This window comes from Geotrypetes seraphini, chromosome 3 (genome assembly GCF_902459505.1).
Source record: "Geotrypetes seraphini chromosome 3, aGeoSer1.1, whole genome shotgun sequence".
Lineage (NCBI taxonomy): Eukaryota > Metazoa > Chordata > Amphibia > Gymnophiona > Dermophiidae > Geotrypetes > Geotrypetes seraphini.
This window is the reverse complement of record NC_047086.1, coordinates 325591722-325617440: the sequence shown is the minus strand read 5'-3', so window position 1 is coordinate 325617440 and position 25719 is coordinate 325591722. Positions and strand designations below refer to the sequence as shown.

At 41.3% G+C, this 25719-nt stretch overlaps 1 protein-coding gene across 7 annotated transcripts in view; it reads left to right on the top strand.

Annotated features, from left to right (window-relative positions):
* Positions 1-25719, top strand: part of RALGAPA2 (Ral GTPase activating protein catalytic subunit alpha 2) — a 1036168-nt gene that overhangs the window by 823724 nt on the left and 186725 nt on the right. For all 7 annotated transcript variants that reach the window (XR_004538694.1, XR_004538695.1, XM_033936259.1 and 4 more), the window contains one exon: positions 9078-9205. Coding sequence is in view for 5 of the 7 variants with exons in the window: in XM_033936259.1 (XP_033792150.1) it covers positions 9078-9205 (128 nt within the window). In the remaining 2 variants the exon portion in view is untranslated. The remainder of the gene's footprint in view (positions 1-9077; positions 9206-25719) is intronic.

Below are 25719 nucleotides of genomic sequence, written 5' to 3'. Positions count from 1 at the left end.
TAGATATGAGCAAAGTATGACAACTTTAGCTACCTCAAAGTTGTTCAGACCCCAGACTACTAGGCATTATTATAATCCTAGATATCAGTCATCAGCTTTTAAGAGACACTGTTGTCTGTGACCTCTTCTAAGCCTCTTCCTCAAAAGTGTCTCAGACAACAGTGAATTCAAAAGCAACAACCTCAGTCCTTTTGACTCTCTCATCCAGAAACTAGCCATCATTCACCCAACACATCTTCCCCCTCATCCCATCAGAGGTCGCTTTACTCATTATCGTTGGACCCTAATAACCAACAACAATTGGGTCTTAAAGGAAGGCTATGCTCTTCATATTCGCAAACTGCATCCACACAGACCTCCAAGAAAGTACACTTTCAACTCTTAGCAGAACTCCCTTCTACAGCAAGAACTCTCAGGCCTTATACAGCTGAATGCCATTGAATCGGTACCTCCTCTGCATGCAGATTGTGAAAAATTGCAGGCAGGCCTTAGGAAATTAGAAGACTGGGCATCCAAGTGGCAGATGAAATTTAATGTTGACAAATTCAAAGTGATGCACATTGGGAAGAATAACCAAAGTCACAGTTACCAGATGCCAAGAAAAAGATCTGGGTGTCATTGTAGACAATATGATGAAACCTTCCACCCAATGTGTGGTGGTGGCCAAAAAAGCAAAAAAGATGCTAGGAATTATTAAAAAAGGAATGGTTAACAAGACTAAGAATGATATAATGCCTCTGTATCACTCTGTAGTATGGCCTCACCTGGAGTATTGAGGTTGTCTTTGGAGCTTCAAGAAAATGTGCACACAAGTTGCAATAAGAACTTGAAATGTTAATTTTGAATCATATTATTTGAACTATAAACCAAAGCATATTGATATCTAATGAGTTGGCAAGTTAGGTCTTGGTCCATGGCTACTATGTCACTAAATGTTATTAAAGTTGGAGATGTGCAGCTAGAAACCTTTATTGAACTTGCAATGAATCATCAACTAAATGTCCATTTTGATGAGCCATTTACAAGAGTATGTAAAAGCAGTGGATGTTGTAACTTGAATTAGCATAGCAAGCCCAACAAGCTTAGCTGCACCATGTAATATGATGAAACCTTCCACCAAATGTGAGGTGGTGGCCAAAAAAGCAAAAAAGATGCTAGGAATTATTAAAAAAGGGATGGTTAACAAGACTAAGAATGATATAATGCCTCTATCACTGGAGGAGGTTGAATAGTGGAGTGCCACAGAGATCTACTAGAGAGCTGTACTGAAATGGAAATTACTGGAATCTTTCGGAAACTGGAAATCTCATCCATCAAGACATCAATCCACTACCTCGAAGCATTGATGCTCTTCTTCACCATGACATTCGATGCCAAGGCATCATCAGTCTTCATTTCATCAATCTTATGCTTCAAAGCAAAAAAGGGATACTCATTGATCCTCGTCATCAGCTTCATCAAATCGGTACCAAAGACGTCATAAATTTTCACAGAGACGTTCTCCTCAACAAATATCTCCAGGATTTTTCTCTGTTTCACAATTTGACTCAAAGTGTACACTAACTTTGTCTGACTATGAGTCTTATGGCATACCTTCAGAACTGTCGCCATAAAAAAAAGCCTCCCAGAAGATCTTCTCCAAAAGGACTATCCTTTACCAGAAATATTAGACAGCTGGGCAAAGTCCTACCTATCTTGTTGGAAGCTTATGCTGGACCAAGTGCTGATTACTTGGATACCTTAGACTATACTGAGCCTCCCAAATAGCTCCTCAAGTTGCCATTACATGACATTTTTAAAGAGACACTTCTTAAAAATTGGGAAACACCTTTATCTATCACAGTAGCTCCAAGACAACTAGATTCCATTTACAGAATCTGTTCTTCTCCAGGATTTGATAGACCACAACTTCAACATTAATCATTACTTGTGGAATCAGCCGTTTAAATATATTTCAGTACAAGAGTGTCTGCCTCAGCACCACCAGGGATGTCACCTTTATCAAAATTCTATGCTGATGAGCAGGACCCTTAATTACAGTTTTTACATGTCTTTGTATTTAAAACAACTGGTGGCAAAATTGAGCAATATATTCCATCAGAGCATCTTGCAGAATATCAGCAAAATATTCAAACTCTTTCACAGACCAGAAAATATATAGCAAGATCAGCCTATGATGCTTTTGGTTGTCATTAGAGCAGCTACTATGTCAGTGGCTATGAGACGCCTAGCTTGACTAAGAGTCTCTGATTTGGACATCAATCTCCAAAATAAATTAGCCAATATTCCATGTTTAGGGGAAGAACTCTTTGGTGATTCTATAGAGGTGGCCACACAAAAATTGGCACAACATGAACAGAATTGGAATTCTTTGAACAGAACAAGGTCCAAGCCTCATGCTTCAAAGCACTCTGCTAAGAATTCCTATTCATATCAGCGGTGATATGCTTCTGCACCTTCTGCTTCTGGTCCGCCACCACAAAAGGAGCAAAAATAACACCAACCTCAAAAAGCTCAGAGGCAGCTCCTCAAACCTGCTCAATCCTTGTACCATATTTCAGACAAGCATAGCTGATGTTTCTCCCTCTATCTGCTTCCTCAACCAATCAGAGGTCATCTTCATTTTTGCCACCAACATTGGTCTTGATGACAACCAACTTGTGAGTTTTCTTAGTCATCGCTGATACTTACTGTTTTTCATTTTGTTACCATACCTCCAAATCATCCAAAAGAGTCCTCTCTTATCTCCCTTCTTCTTCAGGACATAGAGGCTCTGCTTCAACTATATGCCAAGGAGGTAGCACCCCCTTCTTTGAAAAATCAGGGGTTCTACTTCAGGTATTTCTCATCCCTAAGATGATGGAAACTATGTCCAAATTTCTAGTTCAAGAAATGTTCAAATCTTATCTCTGGGAACTTTATATCTACACTTAGCTCAAAACAATTAGCTATGCTCTCTATATATAACAGAGAGTTATACCGATATATCATTTAATTCTCATTATGGAAAGTTTTTATGGTTTTGAATAGCCCATCAACATTTTTATTACAAAGTTCTGCCCTTCGGCCTAGCCTCCCTTCCAAGAGTATTCACCAAGTGCCTGATAGTTCTGGCAGCAACTTTATGAGCTCAAGGGTTCCACACAGTCACCAGTACTGTTTTCTTCAGCACTAAGGGTTCAAAGTCACTTTTCCAAAATCTTAACTTCAACCCTCTCAAACTCTAAAGTTTATAGGGGCCCTGCTTGACATAGTTCACCTCAGGGCAATCCTAACTCAGCAAAGACAGGTCAATTTGCTTCGACTTTGCAGTCAAGTCTATCATTTTTCTGAGTACTGATTATTAAAATTAATGCTGTCTGTTTCTACTTGTTCAGATTTGTTTTAACATTTTATGTATGTAATCATTTTGTAAACCGTTTTGATATAAAACGTTATAGAAATTTTTTTTAAAATAAATAAAAATCTTCCATCCATATCAGCCAGAAGAAGGATGTTACTGTTGGTTCACATGGCATCTATGATCCATGTTATTCTCTTCACAGATCTTCGTTTTAGAACATCTCAGTAGTTCCTAGCGTCTCAATGGTCTCCAGCTCTTGATCTGTTTTCACAGTCATATCATCACTTTGTCAATCTCTTTAAGTGATGGATATACTCTTCAAATCTTTCCAAAGGGCTGCTGTTTCAAATGCCTTCACATCAGAAAGTTCTGACCACAGACTCTGAAGTCCACATGGCCAGCCTTCACACATAAGGTCATTGCTCCACTCAGGAGCAGAAGTTCCACTTACACCTCTTGGAACTCAGAGTGATTTTTAATGCTGTACAGATTTTTCAAAACAGTATTTTCCCCATCAAGTTCTCCTTGTATACACGGAGTGGGAGAGATGCACCCTGGATCTCTCTCTCTCTTTTCCCACTCCCTTTGCAGCAAGGGAGGGAATGAGAGAAGGACAGTGAGAGAGAGACAGAGACATGTTACCAATGGGGGTGGAGGAGAGAGGAAGAAAAGTTGGACTCATGGAGGGACAGAGAGAGATGTTGTTTGGGGAAGGGAATGAGGTCCGGAGGAAAGAAAGTGTGCAGGAGGCAGAAAGAATGAAATATTGGATGCACAGTCAAAAGGAAGTGCATTGGGCTTATTTTCGGGGTAAGTCTTATTTTTGGGAGAACACAGTAGTTTACCAGTTACAATTTACCCTAGTTTAAAGTGACTGCTTTGTGACTAGAGCTTTTCATTTGGCTTTTCCTTTCTCTTAGAGGTTCCAAACCCTTCATCCCTGGGCTCCTAGAAGGACTAAGCTCATATTTCTGAGGTTCAGGTGTTGCAGGGTCCCTTTCAAAGTCTGTCTTCCAGAGGCACTCAGACAGAAGCTGTATGCTAAAATTTATTTTCTTCTGGACAAGGCAGCTCTATCAGCATGGGACTAGCTTCAAGTCCTGGGTTCCATGGCATCCACAATAGATATGGCGCTGTTGGCAAGGGCACATATGCATCTTCTCCAGCATGCATTGCTCTCCCGCTGGCTCTGCACAAAGATGCATTACAGACCTCTCTTCCTTGGACTCTGGAGGCCAGAGCCAGCATGAATTGATGTTTGCTTCCACAGTCTCTTTCCAAGGGCATGCCGCTGCAGATTGCTTCCTAGGTCATTGTGATGACAGATGCCAGCCTTCATGGCTGGGGAGCCCATTGCCATCATTGTCTTATTCAGGGGTGTTGGACCCCTTCTCAAAGGAAATGGTTGATCAACAGGTTGGAACTGAGGGCCATTTGTTTGGCTCTGGTGAAATTGCAGAAGACTCTGGAGGGCCAAATGGTCAGGGTCTTCTCCGACAATCAATAGTGGTGGCTTATGTCAATCACCAAGAAGGTACAAAGAGTACATTTCTGGCTCTGGAAGCCCACCTGCTCTTTCACTGGGCAGAGCATCACCTCCAGGCACTCTTGGCAGCGCAAGTGACAGGAGTCAATGTTCAAGCAGACTTTTTCAGCAGACAGACTCTGGATCTGGGTGAGTGGGTCCTCAGCTTTTGTGCGGCGCTGGGGTCGACCTCACTTCGATCTCATGGCCACGGTGCACAATAAAAATGCAGATCGCTTCTTCCGTTGAAGAGCCGATCCAGGAAGCAAGGGTCTTGACACTTTAGTTCTGCCTTAGCTGCAGGGAATCCTTCTGTATGGTTTTCCTTCCTGGTCCATAATAAACTGAGTCATTTGGCAAATTGCATCCCATCAGGGACAAGTCACTATGGTGGTTCCAAACTGGCCTCGAAGACCATGGCATGCAGATCTATGAATTATCTGTGTTGGGTTTGCAGCCTATGGTTCTGTGCACATCTAGACATTCTTATGCAAGGTCCGATCTGCATTGAGGATCCAAATCGTTTTGCTCTTACGGCATGGCTATTGAATGTGCAGCTTTAGTGCGCAAAGGATATTCTAATGTAATCATTCCTACTCTGCTCATGTCTAAGAAGTCAACTACTGTGTCTGCATTTGCTAAGGCATGGAAGACTTTCCAATGTTGGTGTGACCAGGAGAAGGTGGAGAAGTATACTGCTTCAATTTTGGTAGTTCTCACCTTCATCAAAGTGAGGTTTGATAAAAGCCTTAACATGGTTTCCCTTTGGGTCCAAGTTGCTGTGCTCTCTTGCTTCAGACCCAGGATTGTTCTTCATCACTTGCATCTCACCCTGATATTGCCAGATTTCTGAAGGGTGCTCTTTGCACTAGACCACCAATCAAACAACCGTTCCCTTTTTGGAACCTAAACTTGATGCTGTCTGGCCTTATCAAAGCTCTATTTGAGCCTCTCAGAGATGCTTCCCTCGTGGACTTGATGCTCAAGACTGTTTTTCTGGTCCCTATTACTTTGGTGAAACGTGTCTCGGAACTCCAAGCTCTTTCTTGTCGAGAGCCCTTCCTGAGGATCTCAGATACTAGGATTTCCCTGCACACGGTTCCATCCTTTCTGCTGATGGTAGTTCAGCTTTCTGTGTTAATCAGGAGGTGCATTTACCTGTTTTTCAGCCTTCTGGCTCAAAGATGCAGAATCACATCTTGAGAAAATTGGACATGCACAGAGTTCTTCTACACTATCTGGAGGTCACTAAAGAGTTTTGTCGCTGACTCATTCTTCCAAGCAGAGTGCTCCTGCTTCCAAGGTCACTATTTCCAGGTGGATCTGAAAAGCCATTTTGTCAGTCTATATTCTTTCCGGGAAACAATCTCCCATTTCTCTAAAGGGTGCATTCTAGCATAGGTGTGGCTTCATTGTGGGCCAAAGCTACAGTGGTCTCTCCAGAGGAGATTTGTAGGGCAGTGACTTTGTCTACTTTGCAAACGTTCGTTAAATTTTACCGAGCGGATGTGATGGCAAGACAGGACCCCGCCATCAGTCTTGAGAGTTGGCGCAGTCAGCCTGCCCTAGCTCTTTGGGACTGCTTTTGTACATCTCACTTGTCTAGAATGTTTCACCTATTGCATCTGAAAAAGAGATTATGTTCTTACATTGATAATATCTTTTCTATTAGATAAGTGAGACATTCTAGACTCCCGCTCTTCCTTCCTGTTCCTCCCTTCTGTCTCAGTCTGTTTCTGCTTCTCCAAGTTATTCTTGGATGCCAGTCAGCTCTTTGGCATTTTGAAGAATCCTGTATATATGTTTATGTGCATGCAGGGGTCTTTCCTGAGCTTCTTTGAGGCCTTTGTTATCTGTTTTGGAGTTGATGTTCTCATGTTTCTTTGTTGAACAGAACAATTGATTTTTGGAAATGTTCCCATTGGAGTCCTCCTTCACATATTGCCGTTGAAGCCCTTTATGCTTTGGTACTAACTACAGGTGGAGCTAGAGCTCCCAGTAAAATAGAAAAGGACCACAGAAAAAATCCAGACTGGATTCCTTCTGCATATGGCATGTTGCCATTGGGAGATAACTCACATATAACACACTTGTCTAGAATGTCTCACCTATCTACTGAAAAAGATGATATCAAGGTAAAAAAGTAATCTTTTCTTTTTTTTTAAGTGATAAAATAGACTTATATTGGATAAAAGTGTGAGAAATGCTGAATAATGCAATGACGGGGAGTAGGTATATGTAGCAGTTTTCTGGGCCAAAAATGGGGGTTTCGGTTTATATTTGAGTCTACTACTGGGGTTTAAAAAAAATATCCATATTTAAGCCTACTGGGCTGTGGGCAATGAAGTCGCAGGTCAGAGGTAGATCCAACATGTGAGGCAGACAGCTGATTTCTTCTGGTGGCCACCACCGCAGTTTTCCATGCTGTTTGCCAGCTGCTGGGAGGAGGGGGGAATGAGGAATCAGTGTCACATCTGGATTGTGAACAGCCCTGTCTTTGGTCCTTTCCCGGTCCCGCCAAACCGGCTGTCAGTAATGAAGCCAGATGCCAAGGGGGCCTTCCTTTGGTCAAATCACTAAAGGCTCTGCCGCTCTCGATCCCACCCCCCTCTGAAGTTATCTCCTGATTTTAAGGGGCAGGAGAGACCGGCAGAGCCTTTAGTGGTTTGGCAAGAGGGAAAGCCCCCATGGCATCTGGCTTCATTATTGCCATATCATCCGTTAGACACTTGATAATTCTTAGTTTGCAACAATCAAACAATCGTATAACAATCATTCCCACAATTTCTTCGTGATAACAGAGTATCAGAAATTATCTTTTGAAATGTCTTTAGGAATCTTCAGACTTCCGTGCAAGTAATATAACTTGCAACGTTCTTAATCCTCATTAGTCCCAATGACATTAATATTTGATAAATACTATCATTTCTTTTAATTTTCTTATTTATACTTTTACTTATTTATTGATTTCATATTAAACATGTGCTACTTAGCTTTTCTTAGTTTTCTTTATATAACTTTATTTCTTTAGATATCACGAAGAAATTGTGGGAATGATTGTTAAATGATTGTTTCATTAATGCCAGCCAGTTTAGTGAGACCAGGACAGGACCCGAAGGCAAGGCAACTCACAATCTGGATGCACCACTGCCTCCTCACTCCCCCCTCCTCCCAGAATCCAGAAAACAGCATGAAGTACTGCTGCGGCCACCGCCGGGAGGAATCAGCTGCCTGCCTTGCATGACAGGCCTGCCCCTGACCTGCAACTCTTTTGGAAGAAGCAACGGGTAAAAGGTGATGGGGAGAGATCTTGGATGTAGGTGGAAGAAAAGAGAGAGAGGTGGAGGAAAGAGGGGAGAGAATATGCTGGATGGAGGGGGCAAGACAGTAGATATTGGTTAGAAGAGTGAAAATAAAGGGGGAAAGAGAGAGAAAGAGAAGATGCTGGAAGGGGGAAGAGAGGGATGAGTTAGCATAAAAATTGGAGAAATAGAAGCAGATAGAAATACAGAAAAATAAATGGAGGAAAACTGAAAGAAAAAGGTTAAAGTCAGAGATGATGTAGGAGAGGAAGTGAAGACAGGAATGAGAGAAGAGGCAGGTGGACTGCAGACCCTGGAAAGAAAATTAAGAAAAGAAAGAAGAAAGCAAAACCTGGGATAAACATGAATAAAATGGCCGGACAACAAAGGTAGAAATAATTAATTTTATTTTTTATGTCATGAACAGAAAATGCAGTTTTACTGTAAATTTGCAGAGTTCTGTTTCTTTCTCTGGTGTTGAACAGCATATGGCTTCTTGAGGTTTATCTGATTTTTGTCTACATTTATTTATGTTTGTGGTTGCTTGCAGTTGTGTTTTCCTATGTAGGGATCTTTTTGTGAATATGCATCACAGATATTTGTATTATGTTTAGTGAGATAGCTGATGGGGAGGGAAGGTGATCAGTCTTTATAGATTGGCTCACCATGATAACCCAAATTTCTAACCTCGGTTTATATTCAAGTCAACCTTTTTCCCCCTTTTTGGAGGGAAAAAGAATACCTAATTTTATATTCAGATAGGTTTATATTTGAGTATATACGGTAATTGTTTCCTAGAGAATGTTAAAATATCCTTCACATTTAACCTCCTCTTTTTCATTTCTCATTTTCTAATATTTTATAGCACTTACTTAAGATCTAATAATGAATATTTTGGTTTCTCCAGGTGCCATTTTTTGGTCCACTCTTTGATGGTGCTATTGTTACTGCGAAACTGCTGCCAAGCCTTGTTTGTGCCACTTGCATCAATGCCAGCAGAGCTGTGAAGACTTTCATTCCACTTTATCAGAGCTTGTATCCTTTCCTTTTGTCCATATGATTTGCCCATGAAGAATCCATGGTTGCAAAAAGAGCATATTCTATTGTATAAGGTAAGCCTAATATTGATTGTTATATCTGTCATTGTTATTCCATGGAGGGTATAGAAACAAATTAGATAAGGTTGAAATAAATATTGCCACTAAGATTTAAGTGCACCAAACTTTGAATAAAACTTTGAAAATTAAAAACAAAATTTTCACATCATTAATGGTGGCTGTATACAGTACTGAGTCCGGCCTGAGATGGGAAAGAATGTTGTGCTTCAGATATGAAAAAAATAGCTATAAAAGAAATCCAGACATCTTTAGAACATGCAGCATGTTTTCATTTCAATGGAACAGAATTATATAAGCATTTCTCCTCTTGATTTGCCTTTTTCCTACTTCCATTTATACACTCTTACACGTGTGCAATTTTTTCCTTTTAGATATTTTTGCATTTGTGTTCCATAACAGCAAGTTATTGACAGTGTCAGGCACACTATTATATTTATCAATTTCAAATAGTGTGATACAGACTACTCAGTACTCTATAGTATATTTCTTCCCTTTGCATACATCATTCTAAGAAACCATATTTATAAATTTATAAGTTGTACATAGGAACTAGAAGGAAAATATTATTTTCACAATTAATAGGTGGATAAAAATTAATGATTTTTTAAAATTTAAATCAGATTTTTTTAAAAATAAAATGCTTTTCTGTGAAAAAATCTATTTAAAGATAGTTTTCTATGTAAGATATATTATAGTCCAAACGTTCATCAAGAAATAAGGAATTATTTTAATTATGTAGCATGAGGCTTTATATTTATGCAATGTTTAAAATTTTTCGTAAATGAATTCCATTAATCCATTCATAATGTCAGGGGCAATTTTTCTCTCTAGAAGATATCACAGATGCTTGGTTTTGCATCTCTCAAAACTGTGAATTTGTGTCTGCAGAGATAAAATGTTATAAAATACAGTATACCGAATTGGAGAAAAGTCATTAGCCTTATTGTTCCTTTGCAAATCAATGTACACAAAATCAACCCCATACCTCTTTAGTGCTAAGTTTATGTCTGCACAAGGAGCTAAATGTGAGAACAGAGGGGCATGCAGTAAAAAATGAAAGTAAACCTTTTGAACTGAATACTACAAGTCTTGGAATCTTTGTGTGTATAGCCTGAGGTTTATCAGATTCTCTCCTTGGAGAACACCAACTATAATGGCAGCAAGCTGTAAAAGAAACCCAGTTTGGGAATATTTTAATGAAGTTCCTCTCTCTATGGGTAAGGCAGGCATGTGTATAAAATACAAACACTGAAACAAAGAAATGCAAGGCCTATTATATCTATCCTTTCATTTAGTGCAATATATTCTAACGCTCCTTCTTTCCTATGCTTCTGACATTTGCATACAGGCATTTTAAACAATGTTTGTCACATCTATTTACAATTTGCTCAGCAGTTAACATTGGTAATTTGCAATCTTTAAAATTAGCCTATTCTGTATTTAAGGAAACCTGGTTTATTGTGGCCTGTATTGCAGTCTCACTATAGGGATACCCTGTCTTCCCTTTTATGATATCATCTTTTAAAGATACCTTGTCCCAAACCATATCCTGCCAGATTAGAGGTGGGACTTTTCTACAAAGTCCCTGTAGGTTTCCTCTATGTAACTCTGTCTCCCTCAGCTTCTCCGCTACTCTAACTTGAAGAGATTGGACTCATTTCCTGAGTGCTAGGAGCTCTTTGCACCGAGCATACACACAAGAAATCTCATCAACTGGGAGATAAGAAAACGTGACATTCAGTGCAAAAGACTAGATAGCCCCCATCTTGCTGCTGGACTGCTGTGTGCATCTTAGTATTGGTGATTTCTTTGTTAAGTTGCTACAGGAGTTGGAATATGTACACAAAGTTCCCCAAAGATTGCTAGTTATGTTATGGCAATGTTTAATTTTTAATGTTGTAATTGGTAGGTTACCTTCCAAGGATTTCCTAGACTATTTCTTTAGAGCTAATTGCTAGCTAATTACATTTCTAGCCTTCTTACTGGTTCAAGGAACTATAAATATGAGATCAGGCCAGAAGTTGATGGGTGGGCAAGAGTTAGACACTAAAGAAAGTCTTTCCTCAACTGCTGTCTCTGTCTTAATCTGATCTTATCTTATGTACTTTTATGTCCTTTTTTGTATTTTGCTTCATATGGTTCAATAAAGTTTATAAATTAAAAAAAAACAAACTTATGGCAAAAATGTCTAGTCTTTTATAGATTGACTCGGTGATAATCCAAATTTCAAATATCTATTTATACAGTATTATAATCAACCTTTTTTCCCTCCTTTTGGGGAATAAAGGTTACCTTGGTTTATATTTGAGTATGTTATTTCACATTCATAAGTGACTGTTTTTTCATCAACTACTTCATCAAATTGAATTTAAATATATTTTCATATATAGTTGCTGAAAATTAAATAAATGATTAGAAAAGCTGGCACACCTATTGGTGAGATTTGACTTTTTATGATATTCATTAAGAATAATATTCAAAAATTCTGTTTGGCTTTACATAAAACTGTTTAGGCCTTTATATTGGTTCCTGTGTTATATTATGAGAATGAACTTTATTTCATTTCTATGATACTTACCCTCTGTTTTACTAAAGTGCGCTATGTGTTTTAGCACACGCTAAATATACGAGCGCGCTAATGCATCCGTAGACTAACATGCATGCATTAGCATTTAGCGCGTGGTTAGCACGTGCTAAAACGCATAGCGCACCTTAGTAAAAGGAGCCCTTAGTTTCCACTTAGTTCCTTCAAATGCAACTGAGAAGTAGAGGGATTAAAAGAGGCTAACTTTAGGGGATTAATGATGTTGTGAATGTTCTGTAAAATGTTACCATTATACCAGCCTGAAAATGTAGCACATATGTTCTAAAAGCATCTTTTATGTGACAAACAAGACTTCAAAAAAAACCAAAAAAAACTAGAAGTGTTTTTAGAAATTTTAGTTAGCATGGTGATTCTAAGTAGAGAATGACACGGTGAAAAAATTGGTCCCCGTCACCGCCCCGTCCCCGTCTCACCATCCCCGTCACCGCCCCGTCCCCGTCTCACCATCCCCGTCACCGCCCCGTCCCCGTCTCACCATCCTCTTCACCGCCCCGTCACCGCCACTGCCACCCCATTCACCGCCCCGTCACCGCCACTGCAATCCCATTCACTTTTCTTTATTTACGTATAAAGGAAACATTCTTTAAAACTTTAAAACTTAGTTAAATATTAGTTAATAACTATACAAAAACAAAACACGCAGAGAAAAAATTAATTAATATAAATTCTCAAAACTGACACATTTTGATCACTAAATTTAAAATAGTTATTTTTCATACAGTTTTTCAATCACTAATCTTCCACCACCCCTGGGGCTAGCAATGCAAAAACAAACACGACATGTACTTTAAATGCTTACAATGTTAGCCTATATGGTAAGTAGACGCGGCCGCTGTACCTAATCGCGGCAAAGATCTCCCTGCCGTGATTAGCATAGTGACCGCGGCTACAGCTGCAAGTCTCCCCTCCCCCCAGCGATCACGGCAGGAGGGCACCCAACCCCTCCTGTAGACCCCCCCAACGGCCCTCCCGACAATCGCAGCAGAAGGGTACCCAACCCCTCCTGCCGGTCCTCCCAATGGCCTCCCCTAAGATCGCCGGCAGGAGGGTACCCAACCCCTCCTGCTGGACCCCCCCCCAACGAACCCTCCCACCCCGGAACCCCCTTAGTCTTACTTTCCAAGTTGGACCGGACGGCTCCTCACACGTATGGCCAGCAGGCTTGCCTCCGTCCAAATGAGGCGGGCCCGCCCCTACCCTGCCCAACCCACAGGATCCTAGGGCCTGATTGGTCTAGGCACCTAAAGCCACTCCCGCTATAGGAGGGGCCTTAGGTGCTTGGGCCAATCAGGCCCTAGGATCCTGTGGGTTAGGCAGGGGAGGGGAGGGGCGGGCCCGCCTCATTTGGACGGAGGCAGGCCTGCTGGCCAGACGAGCGAGGAGCTGTCCGGTCCAACTTGGAAAGTAAGACTAAGGGTGGTGTTTCGGGATGGCGGGGTTTGTTGGGGGAGGGACCGGCAGGAGGGGTTGGGCACCCTCCTATTGGCGATATAGGGGGCCGTTGGGGGTGCCGGCAGGAGGGGTTGGGCACCCTCCTACCAGTGAGGGCGATCGTCGGGGGGGGGAGGCGGGTTCTATTGGCAGGAGGGGTTGATCTGACAAATGAGGAGCACGGTGAAAACACAGGTAAATTGCGGTTCCTAGAGGGGGGGACATTGGCCTGCGGGGACAAATCTATTCACCGTTTTTGCGGTCGGTGAAAGGATTTGTCCCCGCGTCTGCGGCGATTTGCTAATGAGGTCACCATAACCCGCAGCCAAACCGCAGCCACGCAGCGGTTCGCTGCGGGGATCGCTCCCCGTGTCATTCTCTAATTGTAAGTATGTCATCGGGGGCCCCTAGTTTCTAGGGTATTCAAGATATCCCCAGTAAATATGCTTGAAAAATATTTTTATAGATTTAGCCTAGGAAAATGGCTAATGTATAAAAATGTATCTCTTCTACTGTATATCCTTTTAAGGATATTCTGCAACTTTAATTAGCTGAATTAGGCTAAAAGATGGCAATTTGATAAAGGAAATGGGTTTTGTTTTCCCAAAAGTTAGAAGCAATTTTGGGTTTTTAATTGTTTGTTTTTTATATATAATGTTTGCAGAATCAGTACATTGACATGAATGGCAGCTGTTCATCTGAGTATAGCTACAAATATTTAGGTTTGAGGCTCCTTGAGGCAAATAACAGGCCCTTAGCCATCTTTGTAGGTGAGTCTTTGAAGAGCATTAATAGAGGAACAATTTATTAACCTCTATTTTCAAAGTGAATTAGCAGAAATTATATTCTGATTTCTGTATTACCTTCCTCATGAGGAGGGGGCAAGGGACTGTGCCTTACAACTAATGTGGAGGTAGTTACTAACCCCCTCTTTTACTAAGGTGCGTTAAACGCTAACGTGTCCATAGACTGACATGCATGCATTAGCGTTTAGCACACCTTAGTAAAAGAGGGCCTAAGAGATAATCTGGCATCGTTAACACCAGCTGAATAATGTGGCTAACTTCATTACTATTTCTGCCATTCTCTTAATACCAGTAAAGAACTTCTCTCTGTGTTAATTGAATGGTAAAATGTTGGAACACTCCCAACAGTTATTGCAGGTTTAATCCAGTTTCGCTCTTGCTTTTGTTTGGGGGTTGTTGTTTTTTAGATTTGCCAATTTGGTTTTATTACAGCAATTACTATTTACTCCCCTGTGTCCAAAAATAACTCAGGGCCCTATTTTCTCTTTAATTTGTTTATAAATTAGTTTGGAGCTGTTGAATATATATCACTATTACTATGGCAATTTACCTGGCATGATACTTTGTGCTCTGCTAAAAGTGATCAGTTCTGACTGTTTCTGTAGACAATCTTTGTTGTGGTACCAAAAGGAAGTGCAAGATTTAATTTGTCATCTCGAGCCTTCTCTGTCAAGTATTGTATCCAGCTGTCACAAGACAGGTTGAGTTGAAGATATCTGTCCTAGTCACACCAGTTGTGTTATCCTGATGAAACAGTAGCTTTAATAGGTGGGATGAAAAAACACTGACCTTCATTTTGAAGTGCATTTTCCATACTGGACAAGATCAATAGTTTAGCTGTCTGTCTCTACTGCTTACCTTCCGTTTTCAAAGTGAGAAGTTCCTCCAGGCAGCAATCGATAGCTCTAATCTGTTCCAGCCTGTAATAAGTCATGCGAAGCAAAGCTTTTAGGTAACATTACATGGAATTGTGAAGGCAGCTCTTCCACTCCCATGCATAGTGCACTTCATGAACTTAGAGAAATGTGTTACATTCCATTTGCAAATGGCGCACTCTATATATATGGTTTTAGATCTTGAGTTATTTTTCTGTTTCCTACAATGATCTGGTTTTAAATATTAGAAATCTGAATTATTCCACTGAGTTGGAGCTTGTAGGATTTCCAATGCATTGGTTTGTTTCAGTTTCACAATTACTACATCTGTGTTCTAAAATAGATGGGGGTATTCTATGAATTCTTTTTTTCTAGCTTTAAAAAATAATATTGACACTATGCATAATAAATAGCCTTAATATATGGGCAGATTGATAATTGTAATGTCAGTCATACCTATACAGACAGATAAACTAGTACTGTGTTAAAATGTTATTATTATATAGAAGAAGGTACTCTTTTTTTTTTTTTTTCAAACATAAATTCTGCAGCAGAATAATGTAATTTCATTGTATGCCATATATTTCTTCTAACGGCTATTTAACTTGAATGCTTTGAAGATATGGCCCTTGCTATGGAATTGTACAATTGCAATAACAACACTCTCAAAATCTTACAGCACAGCAAACATACATACCATGAGAAACACAGTTAATGATTGGGGAAACGCTGGCCATTGTCGGTGTATGGTGTACTTCAGATGAGTATCCCTTCATTGTGGGTATAAGAAAATCAGTTTGTAAAGGTTTGCATTGCACAAGGCTTTTTTCTAGTAAAATATCAATTGAAGAGGTTTTTTATGCCAATGATTTAACTTTACCCCTTGATAGTCTCCACCTCTTCATTAATCTTGTTTGGTCAGTGGAGGAAGGGCTCTGAGGCTTTTTCCTACTTCAAGGTGATTTTTTCAAGGGAAAGCCATAAACGTGCTGGACCTGGGTATTCTGAATAACCCCATGAACATTTAGGTGTATTTTTCAAGGGGCTCTGTGTGTTTCTCATGGTATGTATGTTTGCTGTGCTGTAAGATTTTGAGTGTTGCTATTTATTTATTTTTCTCATATTGCTTGTGTGGTTTTGGATTGTGCAGTTGCAGACAATCTGAAGCTTATCCTGCATCACAGTGGCTAATAGAGTGCTTGCTACTATGCACCATCTTTTGTCCCAGTTGTCATCACTTGTCCCCTACCCAAGATTTCACTGCTCCTTAAGATTCAAACTGTAAGATGGGTCCTGTGTGGCAGAGGAGTAAGATCTGGCTCAAAGCACCATGTTTCTCTTCCTGTTGTTGCCAGTCGAGCAACAGAGATTTGAACAGAGGCTAGCAGACATTTGGAATGTATATGTAAGAAAAGTAGTAAGGGATGAATGAGGGCTTATGAAAGAGAGAGGAGATCACCGATGTATGTGTGAAAAAATCAGTACTGGCTAATGATGGATTTTGAAAGAGAGAAAACGCTCTCTTTTCCTTCCCCCCTTGTCTTATATGCTCCCTTGCTTCAGCCTTCTTGTTACTAGTCGTCCTACCCACCTTCTCTGGTCCCAAAATCCCCTTTTCTTTTCCTTATTTCTCCAATCTCCAGTCCAACCATTCCATCTCCTACCTTCCTCCCTCTTTCTTCTCCCATCTCATAAATAAATAAGTACATAAGCATTGCTGTATTGGGACAGACTGTGGTGGTACACCAAACCCATATCCTGTTTCCAGCAGTGGCCAATCCAAGTCACAAGAAACTGACAGTATGAAAGTAGTACCAGTAATCACCACTAGGTGTAGTAAGATAAAGGCAGGTACAAAATAATTGTTTAGCACTCTGGAAATAATAAACATCTTTATTAGCTGACCTACATTTTATCCCTATATACTATATATATACTGATAAACTACAAAACACAAATAGCTGATGACAGTAACAAAGGGATTTATTTACAAGGATAGAATATAAACTAAGAATATAAACTAAAATAAGTAGGATTTAAAGGTTATGTATAAATGTTTAGTATGTGACAGAAAAAAAGATTAGAATAAAAGACAGAATCATGTGGAACAAACACATATGGTAAAATGCCTCCTGTTTGACAATGCAAAATTGTGTGGGCAAGTTAATTAAATAATGTTAGTTATGCAAGTAAGTTAATTGCCTAATTAGGTATGAATTGACACTAACATCCAATAATTGGCACTAATTGGCCCTAATTTACAGTTGTATAACTGCATTTAAGCGCTATAATATAATGATAGAACCTAAATTTTGTAATGCATAACTGCAAGAGGGGTGAGGGTGTAGAAGAGGCAGGAGTATGCCAAGCACTTATGCATTAAGCTTACAGAATACTGTCAATTAGGTGCAAGCATTTACAGCTGCCAAAGAGCTGGCATAAGTGCTCAAACCTAAAGTTATGCGCATAAAAGTAGACTTGCACTAGTATTCTGTATCGATAATTAAGCACTTAATTGCTGTTTCAGAATTTGCACTTAGCGTACAGCCTTTAAGGGCCAGATTCTATAAATAGCACCTAAATCAGCAGGCCTTGAAAAAAGGTGGTAGTCGCGTGTCAATCATGCTTAGGCACCATTTACAGAATCTTGCCTTACGGTATCTCTCACAAAACCTAGGCGTCGGTAATGTAGGCCAGGGTTTTATTGGCCTACATTGCAGGCACCTAAATTCTTTTTAGAATTGCACCTAATGGCACCTTTCTCTGTCTCTACTCTCAAACATGCCCATTTAGGCATTAGGCACCATGTGACAGGCGCCTACCTTTTTAAAAACTAGCGCCTATCGGCTATTTAATTTTTTTCCCAATTATGAGCTTGTTAAAGCTTATTTAGGTAATTAATATAGGTGCTTAATATAGGCGTTCTTTATAGGATCTGGCCCTAAGGGGCAAATTTTATAAACGGTGTCCCGATTATAGGCAGCGGAAGGCGTCCTACCACTGTCTAACCATTCAATTAGGATGCACGGTTTTGTTGTTTTTTAAAACACCCTGAGGCAGGCTGCCTACATTGTAGGCATTTTTGTGAGCCTAGGGAGACATGTAGGGCTCTTAAAGCTCGCCCCAAGATATTTGCCAACAGGAGGGATGCCCATTCCCTCCTGCCGCTGGCCCCATCATCTCCCAAAGCCCTCCCAAATACTCCCCGACTGCACCTCATACTCCCTAACTCCACCACCTCCAAGATACCCCTGCCACCCTCAAATGCCCCGTACCTTTGTTTGATGGCCAGCAGGCCTGCCACTGTGAAATGGTGGGCCTTCCCCTTCCTGGTGCAATTCTGGGATGTACCAGGGAGAGGCCTAAGGCCCTGATTGGCTCAGATGCCTAAGGCCCTTCCTATAGGAGTGTCACTGTGGCCAGAGATTCTAAAAGGCTGTCTGATGTCCTCCGATTGTTCATCTGCCTCATTCCATTCCCCTCTGCCACATTCTGCCTAGGTGGAAACAGGAAGTTGCATCAGAGAGAAATGGAACTTGGCAGAGGAAAAGGTCAGAGTTCAGCCCAGACCTCTGTTTAAAAATAATGCTTAGGAAGGCAGCTGGAAAAAGGAGAAAGCTGTCAGATGGAGAAAGGAAGGAGATGCCGGTCCTTGGGGGCCCCTGGAGCTGTTTTAAGTGGGGTTGAAATAAGAAAAAACTGAACCAGGGATGGGGAGAAAGGACTGAAGAAAGAAATAATGGCCCAGGAATAGAGGGGCAGAAGAGTGAGAGAGAGATGACAGTGGGATTAAGGGAGGGAAGAGATGTTGGAACCAGGGGTAGTGAGGAGAGATACTGGACAACATGAGGAAGAAAGGGAAATGGGAGCACTCTAGCATAAGTGACAGAGATGGAAAGTTAATAGCTGAAAAGCAAAAGAAGAGGAAGGGTGATAAAGAATGAAATTTGAGTGGACAGAGGCAAAAAGAAAACAATGGAAGGAAAGAGCTAAAAAGAAAAGATCAATATATCAGAGACACGTATAGTGAGGAAATGGAACAAAGCAGGAGGAAATAGGACAGAGGAGAAAATGAAAACAAATGGACAGCAGCCACTACACCAAAAATTAGCAGAAGACAGAAGAGTAAAAAGGAGAAATTGGGAATTTATCAACTAGAACTCTCTTCTGCAGGCTGTTATAAGGGAAAGCACCCTTCAGGGATTCAAAACAAGGTTGGATAAGTTCCTACTGGAACAGAACATACGCAAATAAGGCTAGACTCAAATAGGATACTGGTCTTAGACCAAAGGGCCGCCGTGTGAGCTGACTGCTGGTCATGATGGACCACTGGTCTGACCCAGCAGCGGCAATTCTTATGTTCTTATGTTAGCTTTGGGATATGTGCATTGCAGGTGTCTTTGTATTATGTTCAGTACAAATGGAAGTGCATTTCTGTTTTTATTTCTCCAATATTGTAGTACTTGCTGAATCTAATTTCTTGGGATCTCAGTTCAATTATGGTCTACATATTTCTATTTCTGATTTGTGATCCCTTGTTTTGTATTTGGTGAATGTGTGACTGTGTTTTTCTCTGTGAACAATTCATTTAAATATTTTATATGTGGTTTTAATGGTAGGTGGGAGAGATCAGGGGAAGAGCAGGGAGGAGAAGGGTTCAGGGGCCTCCTTAATTTCTGCCCTGGGCTCTAAAGTGTCTAACACTGGCTCTCTTCTTCATTGAGATTGACCTTTAAGAACATAAGCAGAGCCTCTGCTGGGTCAGACCAGGGGTCCATCGTGCCCAGCAGTCTGCTCCCGCAGCGGCCCATCAGGTCCAGGACCTGTGTAATGATCTCTATCTATACCCTTCTATCCCTTTTTTCTTCTATCTAGCTATACCCTTCTATCCCTTTTTTCTTCAGGAATTCATCCAATCTCTTCTTGAACCCTGATACCATACCTTGTCCTATCACACCCTCTGGAAGCGCATTCCAGGCATCCACCACCCTTTGGGTGAAGAAGAACTTCCTAGCATTGATTCTGAATCTGTCCCCTCTTAATTTTTCCGAATGCCTTCTCGTTCTTGTAGTTTCTGAAAGTTTGAAGAATCTGTCCCTTTCCACTTTCTCTATGCCCTTCATGATCTTATAAGTCTCTATCATGTCCCCTCTGAGTCTCCGCTTTTCCAGGGAAAAGAGCCCCAGTTTCTCTAATCTTTCAGCATATGAAAGGTTTTCCATACCTCTTATCAATCACGTTGCTCTTTTCTGAACCCTCTGAGTATCGCCATATCCTTCTTAAGGTATGGCGACCAATATTGGACACAGTACTCCAGATGCGGGCGCACCATCGTCCAATACAATGGCAGGATGATCTCTTTTGTTCTGGTTGTAATACCTTTCTTAATAATACCTAGCATTCTGTTCACCTTCTTAGAGGCCGCTGCGCACTGTGCCGACGGCTTCATTGTCTTGTCCATTATTACCCCCAAGTCCTTTTCTTGAGTTCTTTCACCCATTACCAGCCCTCCCATCGTATAGCTGTACTTCGGGTTTCTTTACATTTCTCTACATTAAACTTCATCTGCCATCTCATCGCCCACTCTTCTAGGTTGTTCAGGTTCCTTTGTAAATCCTCACAGTCCCCTTTAGTTCCAACTTCACTAAATAGTTTGGTGTCATCTGCAAATTTTATTACTTCACACTTTGTCCCTGTTTCTAGATCGTTTAGAAATATATTGAACAGCAGCGGTCCGAGTACCGACCCCTGCGGAACACCGCTCATGACCCTCCTCCAGTCAGAGTAGTGGCCCTTCACTCCTACCTGCCAACCAATTTTTGATCCATCTATGAACGTCTCCTTCCACCCCATGGTTCTTCAGTTTCCATAGTAGGCGTTCATGGGGTACTTTGTCAAAGGCTTTTTGGAAATCCAAGTATACGATGTCTATGGGGTCCCCTTTGTCCATTTGTTAGTTCCTTCGAAGTGCAATAAGTTCGTTAGGCATGATCTTCCCTTGCAGAAGCTGTGCTGGCTTGTTTTCATCAGTTTGTTTCTATCTAGATGTTCATCAATGCTTTCTTTTATCAGTGCTTCCGCCATTTTCCATGGAACCGAGGTCAGACTTACCGGTCTGTAGTTTCCCAGGTCATCTCTCGATCCTTTTTGTAAAGATGGCCGTAACATTAGCTATCTTCCGGGATCACGCCTGTTTTCAGAGATAGGTTACAAAGCCGCTGTAGTAGTTCTGCTATTTCCTCCTTTAGTTCCTTCAAAACCCTAGGGTGGATTCCATCCGGGCCCAGAGATTTGTCACTTTTTAATCTATCTATCTGCTTATGTACGTCCTCGAGGTTAACCTCCATTGATGTTAATTTTTCTGCTTGATCTCCTGTGAATATTTTTTCAGGTTCCGGCACGTTGGATGTATCCTCTTTTGTAAATACTGACGAAAAGAACATGTTTAGTCTATCCGCCACTTCTTTTTCTTCCTTCACCACTCCTTTCCTATCTCCATCATCCAGCGGTCCCACCTCCTCCCTTGCCGACTGCTTCCCTTTAACATATCTGAAGAACGGTTTGAAATATCGCGCTTCCCTGGCTAGCTTCTCTTCATATTCTCTTTTTGCTCTTCTGACTATGAGGTGACATTTTTTTTTATGCTTCCTGGACTCTTTCCAGTTCTCCCCGGTTTTGTCCTTTTTACATATCTGGAATGAATATTTCTTGTCTCTTATTGCTTTCTTCACTTCTTTAGTTATCCACGCCGAGTCTTTTGTTCGGTTCTTTTTTGAACCGTATTACTCTCTTTTCAATTTTTAAACAGTTTTCGATCCACAATAACTTTTCCTATTCCATGACTTTTTATTTATTATTTATTTATGTTAAAAATTTTCTATCCCACTTACCTACTGAATGGGTAACAATTGTCACATACATAAAATAATAACAAACTTCAGATTCATCAATACAAAAAAGGAAAGAAAAGAAACCCTTATTTTAAAATACCATCATCTTGTATTCAATCTGCATAGGAATGTTCTGACCTCTGTTGATTTAAAACAATCAATTCTGAAATGCCCAACAAATAAACATGTCTTTAGAGATTTTTTAAAAGACTTAAAATCTGCACATAATCTTAATATACTTTTCATCAAATTTTTAATTTCTCCAGGAGGCTCTCATGGGTTACTTAGTTAAATGTTTTCTGAAAAACTAGATATACCGTATCAGCTCATTCACCTTTATTACATGTTTGTTCATACCTTCAGAAAATTTAGCAGATTGTCAAGGAAAGTCTTCCTTTGGCTAAATTCCATTTCTGTTACATCCACTCCTGAGTCTGTACAGTAGATGTTTTATCTCAACCCATGAACCAGGTCTTTCAGAAAACACGCACCTTTTTCCTTTGAGTCCCCTTCACTTTTTATTTCTACAATTGAACTATGCAGAAGTGCTTCTGATCTGCTGTGCTATTTTTTTGCTTAAGTTTGTCTTTTTCTCGGTGGCTTTGGTGCCTTGAGACCCCTTTTGAGAAATTCTCTGTCTAGGAAAGGAAACAATTTCCACGGACTGCTATTCAGAGAGACAACCAGATTGCCAAGTATGTGAACAAGCAAGGGGAATATGGGTTTCTACCCCTTGTGTCAGGAGGCAATTGGAATGTGGAATTAGGCCATAAGTCATGGCATGGTGCTCTGGACCACATATTTGGCAGGGAAACAGAGCAGTTGGCAGACAGGCTAAACAGGGTCTTGAAACCACATAAGTAGTCTCTAAACATCGTCATTGCCCACAAGATCTTCCAAGCATTTAGCACCTCCTTGGTGGATATTTTTATTTATTTAATTTGTTTTCTATCCCATTCTCCCCAAAGAGCTCAGAACAGGTTACAGGTTAACATGCATAATATACAGTTAACAGGTTACAATTTGCCATAGCTACAGTACAAGTTTTCAATACAAGTTTTTATCCTATCTCGACACATACTAGGGATCTAATACCAATATACAGTACATAATATATAGCTTACATGTTGCAATTTGCCACTCATCTCAACAACAAAGTCCCTCAGTACTGCTCCAAACTTGTGTTACATGGCAGACTAGTGACAGATGCCTTCCTCCTCCTCCTCCTTTGGAGAATAGGTCTTCTGTATGTGCATCCTCCCATCCCTTTAATAGGAAAGACTTTGCTGAAACTCAGGCAAGACAGGGGAACCATGATCCTCATTGCTTCATTCTGGCTGAGGCAAGTATGGCTCCCTCTCCTTCTGGGATTGTCCTCTGAAGAACTATGAAGATTGAGCTTTTTCCAACCTTCATCACTCAGAATGAGGGGTCTCTTCTTCATCCCAACTTCCAGTCCCTGGCTGTCACAGCCTGGATGTTGAGAGCATAGAATTTGCCTCTTTACGCCTACCTGGGGGAATCTTTTGACACGCAGATTCAGGAAGCTTCAGGCCTTGGTAGCACATCCACCTTACATGAAGTTTCATTATAATAGAGTAGTTCTCCACATGCATTTTATGTTCCTCCCTAAGGTGGTAGTGGAGTTCCATCTTAGTCAGTCAGTCATCTTGCCAACATTCTTCCCATTCCCACTATAGTGAAAGTACATTGCATACTTTGGACTACAAGTGAGCCTTATTTTTCTATCTGGAGTGAACTGAAGCTCAAAGGCAGTCCATACAGCTTTTTGTTTCTTTCAATCCCAACAGGATTGAACACACTCTCTTCTATTAGATAGCAGATTGCATCTCTTTCGCTTACGCCTAGGTTGGGCTGAGTCTGGAGGGTTATGTCAGAGCTCACAGTGTCAGAGCCATGGCTGCATTCATAGCCCACTTGAGGTCAGCTTCTGTCAAGATCTGCAAGGCTTCAACATGGTCTTCAATGAACATTTTTACATCTCAATACTGCCTTGAGCAGAATACCCAACATGGCAGCCACTTTGCTCAGGCATTCCTGCAAAATCTGTTTTGTATCTAGAATCTATCTCTGCCCTCCTAGGCCCATTATTTCAGTTCCAGGCTACACCTTCACAACTTTTCAAGTTAATTGGTTACAAGTCCCTATTGTCTTAGCATTGTTGTTTTTTTGTGAACTTGGTAGCTAGGGATTCCCAGTTATGAGAATGATTTGACCTGCTTGTCAGAGAAGGTGAAGTTACTTACTGTCCTCAGAGGTGAAGTTACTTACCTGTAGCAGGTGTTTTCTGAGAACAGCAGCTTAATTATTCTTACAAAACCTCCCTTTGAAGTTGTCTTTTCCAACTATAGCCTAGATTCACTTAACTCCCCTACCGATCCGATCCATGGCTAAGTCTTCCCAGGTGACTGATTCACTGCGCCTCTTCATGCAAATTAATTTGATTGGAGTGGATCGTTGCAGAGCGATCCAGACGCATGCGCAGACCATCTTCTTTGTCTGTAGATGGTCTGCGCATGTGCTTGCTCTCCTGACTTCCCTCTTGCCAGCTCCAGGGACTGAGCCCCGTCTGCAGTTTCCCGGTCCCCCGCCACCGCCTTCCCTCTCTCCTTCCCCAGCTCCAGTGATGAAGTCCCGCCCGTGACCACTTTGCCTCTCCCAATTCCTCTGCCTTTTGTCCCTCCTGGCTCCAGTGCCTGAGTTGTGGCGGCAGCGACCACTGTTCTCACTCTCCGTTTCTTCGGCTCTCGTGAGGGAGTCTCATGAAAGAGGCAGTTTCTTTATAGACTGTTCAGAAGCCTTCCTCCTATAGAGGACGGAGGTGTTTTTATGTTGGTGGATATTAGGCCATGTATTTTTTTTCCCTACCAAAATTTCCTACACAGAAACTTTCAAATTTGTGCACATTTGAAGGCAAGAGGCATATCTCCCGTTGCCTACAATCGGATATGCTGCAGGGAAGGGTTACTCACGAGCTGTAGTGCAGCCCTGCTTTAAACCCGCGGGTTAAAACCACAGACTCACACTGTAGGAATGGGCGGCAGACAGCAGGAGTCGGGATGGCAGGGAGCAGGAGAGTCAGCAGGGACGTGAGCGACTGGTCCTCAGCGGTCGCTTCTTTTTGGATCAGCCAGCCCAATCAGTGTTCCTTCTTGAGTTTAGTGAATTGCTGCCTTCCTACTTTGCATGCCATTTCCCTTCATTTGCATAAGAACATAAGAAGTTGCCTCCACTGGGTCAGACCGAGGTCCATCTCGCCCAGCGGTCCGCTCCCGCGGCAGCCCATCAGGTCCGCGACCTGTGAAGTGGTTTCTGCCTACTTCTATAACCTACCTCAAGTTATATCTGTACCCCTCTATCCCCTTATCCTCCAGGAACCTATCCAAACCCTCCTTGAACCCCTGTACAGAGTTCTGGCCTATCACATTCTCCGGAAGCGCGTTCCATGTGTCCACCACCCTCTGGGTAAAAAAGAACTTCCTAGCATTTGTTCTAAACCTGTCCCCTTTCAATTTCTCTGAGTGACCCCTAGTGCTTGTGGCTCCCCACAGTTTGAAAAATCTGTCCTTATTCACTTTCTCTATGCCCTTAAGGATTTTGAAGGTTTCTATCATGTCGCCTCTAAGTCTCCTCTTCTCCAGGGAGAACAGCCCCAGCATTTTTAACCTGTCAGCGTATGAAAAATTTTCCATACCATTTATTAGTTTAGTTGCCCTCCTCTGCACTCCCTCGAGTATCGCCATGTCCTTCTTGAGGTACTGTGACCAATATTGAACACAGTACTCCAGGTGAGGGCGCACCAT